The sequence below is a fragment of the Sphaeramia orbicularis genome, chromosome 7 (assembly GCF_902148855.1).
Source record: "Sphaeramia orbicularis chromosome 7, fSphaOr1.1, whole genome shotgun sequence".
Lineage (NCBI taxonomy): Eukaryota > Metazoa > Chordata > Actinopteri > Kurtiformes > Apogonidae > Sphaeramia > Sphaeramia orbicularis.
Window position 1 is genome coordinate 5,569,685 of NC_043963.1, and position 17,715 is coordinate 5,587,399.

General features: G+C 37.3%; 1 protein-coding gene across 2 annotated transcripts in view; it reads left to right on the forward strand.

Moving 5' to 3' along the window:
- LOC115422143 (metabotropic glutamate receptor 6-like) overlaps positions 1 to 17,715 on the forward strand; it is a 57,390-nt gene that overhangs the window by 10,468 nt on the left and 29,207 nt on the right. For both annotated transcript variants that reach the window (XM_030138238.1, XM_030138240.1), the window contains exons 3-4: positions 11,033 to 11,249; positions 16,601 to 16,736. In XM_030138238.1, coding sequence (XP_029994098.1) covers positions 11,033 to 11,249; positions 16,601 to 16,736 — 353 coding nt within the window. The remainder of the gene's footprint in view (positions 1 to 11,032; positions 11,250 to 16,600; positions 16,737 to 17,715) is intronic.

Genomic DNA, 17,715 nt, shown 5'->3' on the forward strand with positions numbered 1-17,715 from the left:
TGTGTTGTACTTATAATAGCAATTCCATTTAAATCAAGCATTTAAGTTTAATACACTCAAGTTTTCATTACTCATTACTTAAATTTTTTAAGGCAATGAGCTACCTGCGATTTTTTAGGTAAACTCAACTATCTGGTCTTACAGTGGAATATTTAGTAACAGGCAGAATATTGGTCAAATGTTGGAGTTTGGAGATGACCTTATCCGTAGGTTATTATGTTATTATTTCACTGGTCCGATCCAGTCATACTGGGCTGAATCTGGTACCTGAACTAAAATTAATTTAACATCCGTGACCGTTAACGTCTTCAGTGCCATTTTTACATTTCACACATTCATCCTATCGGTCGTATGTTTGACTCGCCTGGTGTTTTAGATCCAACCCAGTGAAAGGTCTGTTTGTAGTGAGATTATTAATATTAATTCCTCTTCTCTCGTCAGTGTCATAATGTTATGGCTGATCAGTATCAATACGTTTACAGACCCATGAAGAATATTTTAATACACGTTACAATCTGTTCACACATTCATACATGTACATTTCTTCACATATGTTGCATACTGTACCTTTAAAGTTTCAGTGAGTAACATTCATGTTGCCTCTTTAAACATTGAAAATATGATTAAACATTCATGCCACTGATGTCAGAGTCTGTTTGACTCCACTTCTAAACTAACAGTGGTGCTGCTGCTGTAGAAGAGCAGAAAAGAGCTTTTAAGCATCAGTAGAATGAAAGGATTTTCTTGGAAAAACAGACCACAGTCCTTTAGGACCTCAGAGAAGAAGAGATCCCCCACAGGACCTTCAGGACTAAATAAGGGATAAAATAAATAAAAAATACATAGAAATCAGAGTACAGGCTTTTATCATGGATGTAAGGAACCGGGACAGTCAGAGACGGTACTGATGGGTTTAGTGTCGTTGAAGTAAGTCATCTTATATGAAGTCAAACTGTCCGTTCATGTGCTCAGCCATGTTAAAATAAGATAAAATAAAATGCAATAAAATAAAACAAGATGAGAATAAAAGATAAAAAATAAGAGTAAAATAGAATAAAATACTGATAGCTGAGTTAAAATGGTGGTAAAATGCTATAAAACCCCCAAATGTAATACATACATTATAAATAAAGTACATATTCAGTCACTTATGGTGCATTTGAACTATTTTTGCAGTGAGGTGGGTGGGGGTCTCGTCCCTCAAACATCAACTAATACATGTACGTTCTTCATACCTGCTATTTATTTAACTTTTAACTCATGTAATATCAGTTCATGTGCTCAGCTGTGTTAAAATAAGATAAAATAAAATCCATTAAAGTAAAACAAGATGAAAATAAAAGATAAAAAATAAGAATAAAATACTGATAGCTGTGGTAAAATGGTGGTAAAGTGCTATAAATGCTCCAAAAATAGTTCATTTATTATAAATAAAATACATATTCAGTCACTGATGGTGAATTTGAACTATTTTTACAGTGGTATGAGTAAGGGGGGGGGGGGTCTTATTGTCCCTCAAACACCTGTTAATACATGTACGTTCTTTATACCTGCTGTTTATTGAACTTTTAAATAAATTCGACTTATTTAACCCTTTACAGGCACTAATATATGCTCTGAAATTCAAAACCTTAGTTTGTTATTGGAAGACATAATAAGACTTTGGTACTTTTGTTAATTTTTCAACATTTTTTATTGTTAGGTCGAAAATCAAGGTCAATGACGTTACCATATGTGGTTCCTTAACTGTAAGTGGCAAAAAAAACCCAAAACAATAGATGACAAACTGGAAGAAAACTCCCAGGCACTGTCTTTAAGCATTCAAATGCCTTAATTGTCATGGCATGGAGACAGGAAGGAAGCAGGAAGTTAGTTTGTTGTTTTTTTTTATTTGACTTCCTGATGAAGGCTGGAGCTGAAACCTGCAGAGGTGTTTTCTAAGGTCTATATAATACCATACCATGAGAATGAAGGCATTTTAATGCTTACAGAGAGTGCCTTGGGTTTGTTTTTTTTGTTTTTTTTTCAGTTTTTTTAATCTATTTTGTGAATGCCTTTTTCCACAGAGCACCTTGAACAAACTCTTTTTTCGGTCCTAGAAGCATTCTGTTCCATGAATTTCTGGAAAAAAACAAAAAACAAAATCTAAGAAGTATTTATAAAAAAATACAAGAAAAAGCACATGTAAGATGAAAGGCACGTGTATTTTCTAACTTTAGACCAACATGCGTGCTGATCCAGACCCCTGTCCACGTCCACATGATCCCTTTGAACATCATCTCTTTCCCAATAAAGGGTTAAAGGTTCGATATGGTCAGATGTGACGTAAACAGGTGATGAGCTGTGGGCGGAGTCTGGCTGTGTCATGTGACCTTCCATCTATTTGTTCTATTTAAATCAAGGCTCTCAAACTCATTTTTGTTTCAGGTTCCACATTCAGCCCAATTTGATCTCAGGTAAAATAATAACATAATAACCTAGAAATAATGAGAATGAAATTCAAAATTTTTGTCTTTGTTTTACTGCAAAAAACCCATTAAATTATGAAAACACTTACTTTTATAAACTACCCTAACAAAAAAGACATGAATAACCTGAAAAAAACTGAAATTTCTTAAGAAAAATAAGTGCAATTTTAACAGTATTCTGCCACAACTTATCATTTCTACATGTGCATTATGGATCAGATCTACAAAGACACGAAACATTTAGTAACAGGCAGAAAATGGTTAAAATTGTGCTTAATTTTCTTTAGACATTTCAGGTTGTTCACATTTTATTGTTATAGGATAGTTTGTAAATGTAAATATTTTCAGAATTTAATGTTATTTTTTGCACTAAAACAAAGTCAAAAATTTGAATTTGTCATTATTTATAGGCATAATGTAATATGATTTTTTTTCACTTCAAACTGAGAAGAAAATATGGAGTCATTATTTTTTGTCGGTTATTATGTTATTAGCTCCTCCAAGGAGGTTATGTTTTCATTGGGGTTTGTCTGTTAGCAAGATAACTCAAAAAGTTATGGACAGATTTTGATAAAATTTTCAGGAAATGTTGGTACTGGCACAAGGAACAAATGATTACATTTTAATGGGGATCGGGGGTTGATGATTACCTCCACCAAGTAAAACAGCGGAGGTAGTGTTTTCATCAGGGTTTGTCTGTTAGCACGATAACTCAAAAAGTTATGGATGGATTTGAATGAAATTTTCAGGAAATATTGATACTGACACAAGGAACAAATGATTAAATTTTGATGGTGATCGGGGGCGGGGGCGGGGGGGGACGACTGATCTGCCTTGGCGGAGGTCTGCGCTCTCTGAGTGCTTTTCTAGTTTTTTGTTTGTTTGTTTGGGTGTTAGCAAGAAAATGACCTCCGCCAAGGAGGTTATGTTTTTGCTGGCGTTGGTTTGTCTGTCTGTCTGTCTGTGTGCAAGATAACTCAAAAAGTTATGGATGGATTTGGATGAATTTTTCAGGAAATGTTGATACTGGCACAAGGAACAAATGATTACATTTTGGTGGTGATCAGGGGGGCTGATTTGCCTTGGCGGAGGTCTGTGCTCTCCGGGTGCTTTTCTAGTTGTTTGTTTGTCTGTGAGGAAGATAACTCAAAAGGTTATGGATGAATTTTGATGAAATTTTCTGGAAATATTGATACTGACACAAAGAACAAATGCTGAAATGATGGTGGTGATCAGGTGGATTGGTGGAACCTGAACTAAAATGACTTTGACAGCCTTGACTGTGGAATTTCTGCACTTTTCAAATTCATCCCACAGGCCAGATTGGAACCCTTGGTGGGCTGCATTTGGCCCCCAGGCCGCATGTTTGAGACCCCTGATTTAAATGAACTGCATCATCTGAGGGTTTTTTTTTTACGTGAGTTCCATTATAATGAACTAATGCAAAAAAAAGCAGCAGATATTTGTCGTATTTGTAAAAACAGATGCAGGGAAACGTGAACTGAAGCAGGTGAATTCCCCGTCGGCTCGGTCGTGGTCGCTCTGGGCTCCGCTGAAACGTTTCCGTTACCTAATGGCTGATGATGATGGAGGTGATGAAGGTGATGACTGTCATAACGAGGGCTGCTTTTAGGAGCTCATTAATGCGGAGGCCTTCATTAATCTGCACACACACTCACTGGGTTAATGTGATTGTCTCTCAGTTTATTGAAGCCCTGACACACATTCTGCTGGAGCTGTTACACAACGTAATCCTCTGTCAGTGTGTGCTGTTTGTGTCCAGTGTTCCCAGTTTGACGGAACTCGCTGTTTAAAACCCACAGAGGAGGCAAATCTGTCCGAAAACCTGCTTCCAAGAAACCGCTCCAGTCCGTTTATCTGTTCTTTGGAAGCATCAGCGCACATCTGCGACGTAAATAGAGTTAGAGTTAGTTCGTTAGCCACGTTTGTTCCCAGAAACAGGCTTCAAAAACAAAAGAAATAATTCTCAAACTGGAGGAAAAATCCAAGGCACTCTCTTTAAACATTAAAATGCCTTTATTAACCCTTTCATGCATGACGTCCACATTTATGGACACATATTTTAAGTTCACTTTCCAAAGGGTTAGAAAGGCAATATCCTCCAAACCACATGGGGGCAGTCTCTATAGACCCGATGTTACGGCTGGGGCTGTTGGTTGTTCTGTTTTTTTTTACTTGTCTCCGCCTTCAATCTGGGGCCAACTGGGAACACCTGAATTCAATTCGCCACCTGCCTATAAAAGCCTGGAGCTCCGACCATAAAGAGGAGACTGGGTCCATCACTGCAGTTTACTTTTTGTTTGTCGTAACTTTTGTTATTTATAAGTAATTTTGGCTATGTACAATTTCTTTTTTCTATAATAAATTTTCAGTCTTTTTGCTACAAGCGACCTGCTCTCCACGTTTTCCTTTGCTGTCTCCCGGACCATCTTTTTCTTTCTTTTAATTTTTGTTATGTGTCAGCACCCTAGACCTCCTGGCACGTAACACCCGAAGAAATACAATGAAAAAAAGTATCATGTTATTTGTAGAATTTCGACTGCTCTGTGATCTCATCATGTTAACCTCCTTAGACCCAGCTATGGGTTTACTGTTTATGGACAAGAGTTTCACAGCTTGAAAAAAAAAACAAAACCCTGTCCACCACAAAGGACATTCCATAAAAAATCAAATAAAAAAAAAAATTGCATCTGAAAAAACTGTTGCATCATGATGTTTCCAATATGGACAATTATTTAAATTAAAAAAAAAAAAGCCAAAACTTACTTTCCTGGGTCTCAGGAGCTTAAATATCTTCTTAATAAAACCATATTTAAAAAGAAAAAAAAAATTCAAAATGCATTTCAACTTGAGCCTAATTTTGAGTGTAAGAAAAAAAAAAAATCTAGACACTTTTTTTCATAATTCATGCATGAAAGGGTTAACATGGCACCGTCATATCTAGACCCAAAAAACACTTCATGTACAATACATGTATGTTCTTCATACCTGCCATTTATTGAACTTTTAAATATATTCAACATATTTAACCCTTTGTAGAGCACTAATATATGCTCTGAAATTCAAAACCTTAGTGTGTTATTAGAGGACATAGCAAGACTTTATTACTTTTTAACTTTATAACATTTTTTGTTATGTAGAAAATCAAGGTCAGTGAAGTTACCATATTTGGTGCCTTAAGCATGAGTGGCAAAATAACAATAATAATAATAATAATAATAATAATAATAATAATAATAATAATAATAATAATGGATGACAAACTGGACAAAAACTCCAAGGCACTGTCTTTAAGCATTCAAATGCCTTTTTTCTCATGGCATGGAGAATGGAAGGAAGCAGGAAGTTAGTTTGTTGTTTTTTTTTTAAATTTGACCTCCCAATGAAGGCTTAAAGCCGAAACCTGCAGAAGTGTTTTTTTTTTTTTTTTGTCTACATACGACTGTGCCATGTTAATAAAGGCATTTTAATACTTAAAGACAGTGGCTTGGATTTTTTTTCCAGTTTTTTATCAACTTTATGAATCCCTTTTTTCCACAGAGCACCTCGAACAAACTGTTTTTTGGTCTGAGAAGCATTCCTTCCAGTGAATTAAAAGAAATGATTATTTGACAGGATAAAGTCAGATTCTCTTTATTGTCCCTGAAGGTAGATGGAACACAATTCCAGCATTACTTTGGGCGTCATCTCAACTACATTACCTGAGGTCCGCTGCAAGTGTTCATATTTTTAAAAGTAAACTCAAAATCTGTCTATTTAGTTTAGCTTTTAATTAAACTCTTACTTTTTAACATTGCTTTACTCTGTTGCTTTAATTCTCATTTCTATTGGCAACCGCGGGACAGTAGGGGGTTTGATGTAAAGCGCTTTGTGCTACATGTGACATGTATGACAAGTGCAATACAAGTAAAGTTTGATATTAACCCATAAAGACCCAAACAACCACAAAAGCATCTTCTGGTGTAAAATGTTTAGTAACTTCTGATCCACTAATCCTATCAATCCATGTCAACAATTGGTGTAAAATACAGTTCTTCATCTTTTCATGGTCATCAGATATGACCCATTTGGACGTTCAGAGGCTTAGTAGTTACCATGGAAACACCATCATCTTTTACAATACTGATTCACCAGTAAAGCCCATGGAGTTGGATCAATGACAGTGGAGGAAGATGCGTGTTGTTGGTTTTTTTTTATGTTAAGTTAATGATATCTTTGTTGGAAAAGTCACTTTTTCTTCAGTTTTGTCTGTTTCTGAAATAATAACCCTCAATTTTAATCAGGGCTTCTATGAACATCTACATAATCAGTGAACTGAGTCGAGGAAAATACATGATTTTCACTGAAAAAAAATGCAAAATACAGAGGATAATATTATAATAAATGGTAATAAATCACTTAGGAAAGTTAAATATAGTGGAAAAAACCATATTTTTGGAACTGCCACAGAAGTAGCACTGGGTCTGTATGGGTTAATGTCAAATGAACGTTAATATATAAGCAATGCAAATGTTTTTTGTTTTTTTTCAGATCTAAGAGCCACAGTTTTGTTTTGTTTTTTCATAAGTATATTTATTGTCGTTTTCATTGTTTTATAAGAACCTAAGAGCCACCGTTAGTCCACAGTTCATTTATTTGTTTCCTGTGTTTTTACCAAGTTTTGTTTTTGCATCGGTTTGTTTTTATTTTCATATATTTTCACTATCTCCTCTACTTCTTCCCTGTTCTTGTACAGATACAGATAAAGATGAACCGCATCCTTCCATCGACTCGATAAAAAAACAGAAAGAAAACCAAACCACAAACAGAATTAATGAGCAGTAGGTGCAGGTCTGTTAATTATAGTAATAGTAATCCTTTAAAATTATGTAAAATGATGTGTTTTCATTGAAAACTCTAAAACCTTTGAGGAATTACCACAAACGAAAGGGTAAAAAAAAAGATGTTCACTTCTGAAGTCACTTCAGATTTTCTTGGAATCCATTTTTGTAAATCCTAAACTGTAATTACATCATTTAAACCCATGAGAATCGCAGGGGAAACCCTGTAATTCTGCAGCTGAACAGTTCAGAGCAACAATAGAACACAGCATTAAAAACACACAATAGAACATCTGGATGTGGAATGCATCATTTACAACGCTGTGGGAAAAGGGTTAAATAAATATGTAAAATGTTACATAATCCTCATGGGATGTGAAACCAAGTCTGTAGAACCACAACTGTAAAAATAAAAGTACAAAAGAATCTTAAACCATCGACTGAACAACAGAGGGTTCGTGTTTGGGGTTCATCCATATTTAACCACACGAAAGAAAACTGTGGTGCATTGAAGTTTATCATTCAGTATTTTTGAATCCAGACACAAGGATGATTAACTAATGAATGAATGACACAAAAGAGCAAAATAATCTGGAAAATTTAAGAAACTAATATGAACAAAATAACTGAAAAAAGAATACAATAACTAAGAAATAAAAAAAAATAAAAAAAAATCAGTATTATGAACAAAGAGTAAAATATTCAACAAAAGTAACACATTAAAAATAATCAATGAATTACACAAAAAGGAACAAGAAATGAAGAAAAAACCCATTTACAGTTATGATCTTTTTCATTCTAATATGATGTTGTTGTCGTTTGTCAATACTCTGTCGTTGTTGTTGTTGTTGTTGTTTTTGGTTTGTTCATTTATTTGCTTGATTTTCCTTTTGTTTATGTGTTGTTGTTGTTGTTTTTCTGTCCTTATTGTCTTGTTAACTATCACTATAAAAAAAACGAAAAAACAGCAAAATGAAAATAATCAACAAAAAGAAAAATGAACAAAATAAACAGAAAAAACTACAAAATTAAAATAATAAACAAAAAGAAAAATGAACAAAGTAAATCAAAACAACAAAATGAAAATAACAAACAAAAAGAAAAACAAACAAAATAAACAGAAAAACAACAAAATGAAAATAATCAACAAAATGAAAAATGAAGAAAATAAACAACAATATGAAAATAATTTAAAAAAAGAAAAATGAACAAGTAAATAAAAAACAACAAAATGAAAATAATAAACAGAAAGAAAAATTAAGACAATAAACAGAAAAACAACACAATTAAAATAAACAAAAAGAAAAATGAACAAAATAAACAGAAAAATAAACAACATTACAATAATAAACAAAATTAGCAAAAAGTAGTAAATGATTAAAAAAACCACACAATTCAGCAAACTGAACAAAAATTCAACATATGAACAAAAGGAACAGAATATTCACCAGATTCTCTGTTCAGTCTAAATGTGGGTCAAAGGTCGTGGATAAAGGCGTTTCTGGTAAATCAGGTTAAATGGAACCTGGAGGATGTGGCGTTCAGGCTCCTGACCGCTGTGGGACAAGTCAGTTCCGTTTCAGTGGGCGTCACCTTTAGCGCCTCCCTGAGGACCTGCGGGATGCGACGCCTCGTAGACCGTCTCCTTCTGACCCGTGATAGTTTTGCGTCCAACGGCGAGCTTCAGTTACCGTCTGAAAGGCCGTTATTGACCTTTTGATCGGAAACATGTGGACGTGAACAGGAAACATGAGCCGCTGGACCCACCGACCCTAAAGTGGGCTCATCACTCATCTGAAAACCAAGAACAGATGTTACTGGAAGCGGCTCAGACCTCTCAGCTTCACCTCCAGCCATGAAATATTCACTGAGATTCTGCTTTAAAACACAATCTGTCGACCTCCGAGTCTGAAAATACAACGTCCTGAACATGTGACCAAGTCTCACACAGCAGGTCTGAATGCACAGTTCAGATTTTTGGGTGAAATCTGATTTTTATCTCCACACGGAGGTATTGTGATCGCTTTGCTTTGTGTGTGTACGTGTTTGTTTGTTTGTTTGTTTGTTTGTTAGCAAGATAACTCAAAAAGTTTTGGATAGATTTTCATGACATTTTCAGGAAATGTTGATACTGGCACAAGGAAGAAATGATTAAATTTTGGTGGTGATCAGGAGGGGGGGCACCCACTGATCTGCCTTGGTGGAGGTCTGCGCTCTCCAAGTGCTTTTCTTGTTTTTTCTGTGCTCGTTCATATCACACATTAAATGCGACTTCTATCAGTTTTGAGTCTGAACTGAATGCGACCCTGAAGTGACCCACATGCACTAAAGGTGTTCTGATGGAATACGTGACCACAGAGACACGCACTGAGACCCTGTCCATACCAAAAAGGTTTTGGTCGTATCCGCAAAACTTTTCTATCAGATAGACCTTTCATCCACATGAAACTGGTGTTTTCAGTCACTGAAACTGCATCTTTCTGAAACCAGGTTCCAGAGTGGATAACTTTGAAATAGCAGGTTTTGTGTCTTCACCTGTACGACCAAACCACAACTTTTCTAACACAATGATGTCATAGCCCCGCCTCTCTAACCTTGCACCCCGGAAGCAAGACGCCGCTTCACAACAACAACAACAACAACAACAACAACAACAACAACAACAACAACAACAACAACAACAACAACAAGAAAAGCACTCAGAGTGCGCAGACCTCCGCCAAGACAGATCTGCCTCCCGTGTTTATTTGTTTGCAAGATAACTCAAAAAGTTATGGAGGGATTTTCATGAAATTTTCAGGAAATGTTGATACTGGCACAAGGAAGAAATGATTGCAACATTTCCTGAAAATTTCATGAAAATCCCTCCATAACTTTTTGAGTGATCTTGCAAACAAACAAACACGCACACACGCACGCAAACACACGAAGCAAAGTGATCACAGTACCTCCTGGCGGAGGTAACACTGGAGGAGTACAGAGCAGTGCTTGTGCTACAACAGCTACTGAGCTTATTCCACTGGTTCCAACCTTTTTTGTCTCGTGACTCCATTTTAACATCACAAATTTCTGGCGACCCCAGACATTCAAACTGGAGACATTTTTTTGCTAAAATTAATTTGTTTTTGATCATGTAATAGTTTGCTATATTATATTGCAAATAAACATTAATTTTAGAGGACATTTAGTCTATATAATAAATATTATTATGGATGGAGGCAGAAAAGCCAGGTGTAGATTACTGCACAAAAGGGAGAATTTGATTTTCCTCCACCATATCTGCATTTGAATAAATACCTAAAAATATCGATAGTACTTTTTAATATCGATACAGTATTGTGAAATGAAATATTGTGATATATTGCAGAACCGATATTTTCTTACACCCCTGGCCATTATTCAACTTTTATTAATGCTTAATAGTTTATTAACTAACTTTGAGTGATAAACATTAATTAACGGCTTATTAACACATTAACTGATATGTTACCCAATGCGAAGTAATACATAATAATGATTGTTTATATAATATTAAACAGTTAATTAATGCTTAATAATGTACTAACTAACATTAGTTAAGGGACCCTTATTGTAAAATATGTGCTTTAAGTCATACGCTGCTTTAAAGTGATTGTCAGTCCTCATGTGTCTGTGATGAAGCAGGTTTGAACAGTTTGATGTCTGACTCTAACGCTGTCTTTTTTTTCTTAAATCCGTCCTCAGATTCCTCAGGTCAGTTATGCGTCCACGGCTCCGGAGCTCAGCGATAACAACCGCTACGACTTCTTCTCGCGGGTGGTTCCTCCGGACTCGTACCAGGCTCAGGCCATGTTGGACATCGTCAAAGCTCTGGGCTGGAACTACGTGTCCACGCTGGCGTCCGAGGGGAACTACGGCGAGAGCGGCGTGGAAGCCTTCATGCAGATCTCCAGAGAGGCTGGTGTGTATGGCAAGCCGACCGAGCACTTCTTACATATCCTTGATATCCACTGCTGTTTTGCTGCACTAGTAATATCTTATATATCTTATATATCCAGTTGTAATTCAGGTACAAATTAAACACAGTTTTAGGAACTTAGAGGTCTATGTCTTTCATACTGAGTAACCAGAAATATAGTTTTAGAGAAAAAAAGAAATTGGCCCTGATGTTCACTTTTGCTTGGCCAGGCCCACTAGCTCTGCACTCTACAGTTGGCAGAAGTAATTTAACATCCTGAGATTCCACTGGAAATGTGTAATGTGCAGCCGTGCCTTGAGCCATGATTGTACGTTATGGTGGGAATCTTCCAGGAAAAGCCAATAGGAAGCTTCGGTTTAATCTTCGTACCCACCTCCTCATTAGCATATGCTCAACTAGTTTACTAATTGGTATTTTGCGCCGTACTAGTTGACTAGTACGCCTAAAATGCATCTACTACTTAAATAGTGAGAGATTTTGGCTGCACTAGTAGCTAAACTAATAAGGTCAAATAGGCATCCACTAGTAAACTAGTGTGACGTTTTGCCTTACTAGTGCAGCAGAACAGCAGCGGATATGAAGGATATGTAATACATGCTCAGCCAGCTGGCCATAGGTATGTCCTCGTCCTCGTCCTGTGGTGTCTCATGTCTCCTCTGTGATGCATTCAATGTCTCTGCTTTGGATTTGGACGTAAATATCTCGTCTCGTTCTGCGTCAGATGCAGGGATTTGGGTGGAAAGCGGTTCACCCGATCTGAATCCTTTCTAATCCCACATTGAATGTTTTTCTATTTGTTTTGTAGGAAATAGAGACGTCTGTCATTTGGAAAGCAAGTTTTTATTTCACAATGCACAGAAACAAAAGATATACTTTAATATTTAAGGACCATGATGAATCAAAGATTGTTATTCAGTGAAGTAAAAAGGAGAAAAAGTTTGATGGTTTGGATTCACAGAATATGTTTAACCCATAAAAACCCAAACATCCACCGTCGACCAAAACCATCTACTGATCTAAACTGTTTAATACCTGATGATCCACTGATCCTATCAATACATGTCAGTAACTGGTGTAAAATACAGTTCATCTTTTCATGGTCATCAGATATGACCCATTTGGACGTTCAGAGGCTCCATAGTTACCATGGAAACACTGTCTACAACATTGATTCAACCAGTAAAACCCATGGAGTTGGATTAGTGACAGTGGATGGACACACTGGGGTTATGTTCAATTAATGAGAGATTTGACTGAAAAAGACACTTTTTCTTCAGTTTTCTCTGTTTCTGATATAATAATTCACAACTTTAATTAGAATTTTTACGAACATCTACATGATTAGTGAATTACATATAAGAAAATACATGATTTCCACTAAAAAATACAATGTGTAGATGATGATATAATAAATGATGAGAAATCACTGAGGAAAAAATTAGAAGTTGACGAGGACAAATCTTTAAAACGTTTTTATTGTTAAAGGAGGTGGAACTGTGACGCTGAGATGTTCCATATTCTTGACCAGTGCAACGCTTTTCTGTACGTGGACACAACCAGGGTGCAATTTGTTGGGTGGGGCGGGGCGGATCAACCCCCCTCTGGTTTTTGCATCCCTACTTCTGCTCAGTGAATTTCATCTCATGAATTTCATTGTGACAGTTTTCTTCCACCTTTATCCTACATTACTGACACTAACGTTCAGCTGTCACAGTCTCAGAATTCGCAAACGTCCTCATGCACTGGGGCGCTATAAAGGGGGGGGGGGGGACGTGACAAACTCCTGGGGCCAAGCATTTGTGGGAGGGCCACTGACCAGTGGAGGGGGTCCAGTGGATACAAGTTAGATTTTGTGAACATTTGTGTAAGATCTGCTGAAAAATAGAAGAATACAACCTGAGAGTTGGATGTTGAAAATATGTAAAGTTTTAGTTTCGTTTCACGCCAGCGTTAGTCACGTTAGTTATGGAACGCACCCCCACGTATATAACTGCCCCCCCCCCCAATGCTCTGACAAAAAAAAACAAAAAAACATCCCCCCTCTGTTTTTTTTGACAAATCGCACCCTGTACACAACCACCAAATTCTAATGGGATTGCTGAAAGGGGCGGAGCTTGTCCCTCTCTGTGGGTGGAGTTAACCAATCGGGTTAAACCGCCACGTCCGTCGTCAAATCAAAAACCAAATGACAGAAAACTTGTGCCAGGTTCCTGGAGTTCCACTTTACACCCATAAACGGGATGAGGAGGACGACGAAGGAGGAGGAGGAGGATGATGACGGAGGAGAAGGAGGAGGATGAAGGAGGAGGACGATGAAGGAGGAGGAGGAAGGAGGAGGAGGAAGGAGGAGGAGGAGGACGACGATGACGGAGGAGGGGGACGAAGGAGGCAGAGGAGGAGGAGGATGAAGGAGAATGAAGGAGGAGGAGGTGGATGAAGGACGAGGAGGAGAATGAAGGAGGATGAAGGAGGAGGAGGAGGAAGGAGAAGGAGGACGAAGGAGGCAGAGGAGGAGGAGGATGAAGGAGGAGGAGGAGGAGGACGAAGGAGGAGGGGGATGAAGGAGGCAGAGGAGGAGGATGATGATGAAGGAGGAGGAGGAGCTAGAGGAGGAGGAGGAAGGAGAAGGAGGACGAAGGAGGAGGAGGAAGGAGAAGGAGGACGAAGGAGGCAGAGGAGGAGGAAGGAGGAGGAAGGAGGAGGAGGAGGACGATGACGAAGGAGGAGGAGGAGCTAGAGGAGGAGGAGGACGAAGGAGGCAGAGGAGAAGGAGGAGGAGGATGATGACGAAGGAGGAGGAGGAGCTAGAGGAGGAGGAGGACGAAGGAGGCAGAGGAGAAGGAGGAGGAGTCTTTCAGTAACTTAAATACTGGAAAATACCTGAAATTCACTGAAAAAAGCCAAATCCAGAGGATAATATTGGGTCAAAACACAGTATTTGAAATCTCTCTGACGGACATTTTAGAGACACTTTGACAGATTAGTGTTACTAAATGACCCACATTTGTACTTTTACATTCATTTTTGCTTTAGTTGGACCATAAGAGATTATCCAAAACAAGGAGCTACTTTATATTGAAATAAATGTTGTAATGGAAATCAGTTAAAGTTCACTCTGTGACAGGACATGACTGTGTTTTGACCCTATTATAAAAATGGTGATAAATCACTTAAGAAAGTTTAAATACAGAGAAAAAAACATTTTGGAACTACCACAAAAGCAGAACTAGGTCTTTACAGGTTAAAGCAGGGGTGTTAAACTGTAGTTCAGTTCTACATTCAGCTAAATCTGATCTGCAGTGGGCCGAACCAGTGAAATAATAACAGAATAATATAGAAATAAAGTCAACTCCAAACTTTTCTCTGTTTTAGAGCGAAAAAAGTACATTTATATTATGAAAAGGATTACATCTACAAAGTATCCTTTCAAAAGATGTGAATCACATGAACAAACTGAAAAAATAAGTGTAATTTTAACAATATTCTGCCTCAGTTTATCGTTTACACATGTTCATAATAACTTACAGATCACAGTGGATCTACAAACACACAAAACATTTAGTAACAAACAGAATATTGTTAAAATTGTATTTACTTCTCTTAAGACATTTCAGGTGGTTCATATTTTTTCAGGTTATTCGCATTTTTTGTGAAATTATACTTTGCTTTAGTGTAAATACATGAAAATATTTATATTTACCAAGAGAAAAATTTGGAGTTGTGAGTATTTATAGATTATTATGATAGTATTTTACAGGTCTGACCCACTGGAGATTGAATTGGTCTGAATGTGGAACCTGAACTGAGAGGATTGTTAATATCAGTGTTAGTGATGGGGCTTTTGGCTCTTTGAAGGGAGTCGTTCAATCAGGAGCCGTTCACTGAAAAGAGCCGTTCTAGAGACTGGCTCTTTTATGTGTTTTGCATTATTCTGAAACACCAATGTTTTAATGACTAAATAGGCTACATGTGATGATTGACATTACATTTTAAAGGTGTTTAATTGGTGTAGCAGTAAATATTATCTTACTGTAAAAAAGAATAGTTAGTTCAAATGTGTGGATTTATTCCATCCATGACATGAGAGGTGACATTAGACAAATGCTGGAATTGGACCAAAAACATCACGGTTCATTATGTGGACTGTAGAGCTGTCCCACAAGTACAGTCGGTGCTGAGTTTTCAAATGGAGGTGCAAATTATTCGTTAACCCAGACTTGAAAGATATATATTTTTTTGCAAATATTGCAAGTTTCATGTCCATCTTTTCTTCCTGAAAAGTGCATCCAAATACTCCTCCTTTTTCTTTGGCTCATTACTCACAGGTGCTCACTCACTCACTCACTCACTCACTCACTCACTCACTCACTCACTCACTCACTCTCAAACTTTTCTCCGGTTTCGACCACTCTTCCAGCTCCGCCTCCTTGAATATGCTCACCTCACGTTTCAAACTGTTGTTTTTTTGCTAACTTCTTGCCATGAGACATGTGCAGTGTGCAAGCACTCTGTTTTTTCTGCTGGAACATTCTCCTCCTGCCCAACGCCTCCCCAGTGACGCTAAATTGACAGGCAATCAGACACTTCCTCCTTAAAAAAAAAAAAAGAAAGAAAGGAAAAAGGACGGCTCTTTACAAAGACTCGGTTCCCATCGTTCATTTCAAAGAGCCGTTCAAAAGATTTGATTTATTCGTGAACGTCACATCACTAATCAGTGTAATTTTTGCATTTCATAAATTCATCCCAAGGGCCAGACTGGACCCTTTGGCGGGCCAGATTTGGCCCCCAGGCCGCATGTTTGACACCTGTGGGTTAAAGCCATTTGTCTTTTAGAACTTTAAGACCTTTCTTTTATTGTTCAGCTTCATTTCTGTTTGGATTGAAGGATCATTTCCAGTATTTGTGGATGTTGTAGACTCCTTTTTGTCCAACTGTCTGTTCTCTTCTTCAGCTCTTCTCCTGCAAATATTCAAATCCACAGTTATTGACTTTGTATTCACACTTAAAACCAGTCTGTTGTTTTTCACATGAACCAGCGTTTGTTCACGTCATCCGTCTTTTTTCAGCCTTTCGTGGAAAAGGTTCACTAGATTAATTACCCATTTTTACTGACTTGGAACCGCCTACCGTTGCTCATTACCAGTGAATCAGTCATAAACTCTGGGCTTTAATTGCATTTGTTGCCTCCACAGAGACACCAGACGTTTCTTTTATCCTCATAATAAACAGTTCTCGGATGGCGACGCCTGACTTTATCTCCACTGACTGTTTCATCATAAACCCTTAAACTCAGGAAAAATAGATATTTTTTTTTTTATGTCTTTTCTATTTAGGTGGCGTTTGCATCGCACAGTCGGTGAAGATTCCTCGCGAGCCGACAGACGGGGAGTTCGATAAAATCATCAAACGACTGATGGAGACGAGCAACGCCAGAGGAGTCATCATCTTCGCTAACGAGGACGACATCAGGTAGCATTTTATTTACCTGGAAAACAACGATAAACAACTCTGGAGGACAATGTATTTACTGGAAACACGTCGTATTGGTGTTCGCACCTTTACTCACAACATTTATTAGGGTCCATATAAAGTCGTAGAAAGTCTCTAATAATCCAACTGGACTTTTGACGGGTCAGAAACATGTCTGGATGAATTAAGTTAGTATTGACCTCTAACAACAGCACAAACCAAACGGACATTTGACCAATCAGCTGTAACTGCATCTGTCAGAGTTTCATGGAGTCCACCCAGTTCAGTAGTGGGTTAATGTCATGTCTCATTTCATCAAACCAGAACCAAAATGACGCACAATAACTCATGATCTGTCTCTGCAGTTATGGCCTGAAAAGTGTTTTAGAGACAAAATCTAATAAATTCCACTTTACCCTTGAATCTAAAGTTTGAACTAAGTCAGAGGCGTTCCTCAGTTATCATCCTCATAAGAATAAATGGAACTGACATCACAGTAACTTTGACCTTTGACCTTTGGCCGCCAAAACTCTTTCAGTTCATCCTCAAATCTAAGTGAATGTTTGTACCAAATTTAAAGAAATTTCCTTAAGGTGTTTTTGAGACATTCTAAAGGGACAGACTAGAGGTCGCAGTGAGCTTGACCTTTGACCTTTGGCCGCTAATATCATTTTACTTCATTTTAGTCTCGATTGAACATTTGTCATAAACTTGGAAACACTTTGAACTGTTTCAGTAAGAATGAGGAATATATTATTCTTTATTATTTCTCATATTTATTCTTCTGGTGATTCAACAGACACATGGTTTGTCTTCTTTTTCTAAATCTATCTATCTATCTATCTATCTATCTATCTATCTATCTATCTATCTATCTATCTATCTATCTATCTATCTATCTATCTATCTATCTATCTATCGTTCTATCGTTCTATCGTTCTATCGTTCTATCTATCGTTCTATCTATCGTTCTATCTAT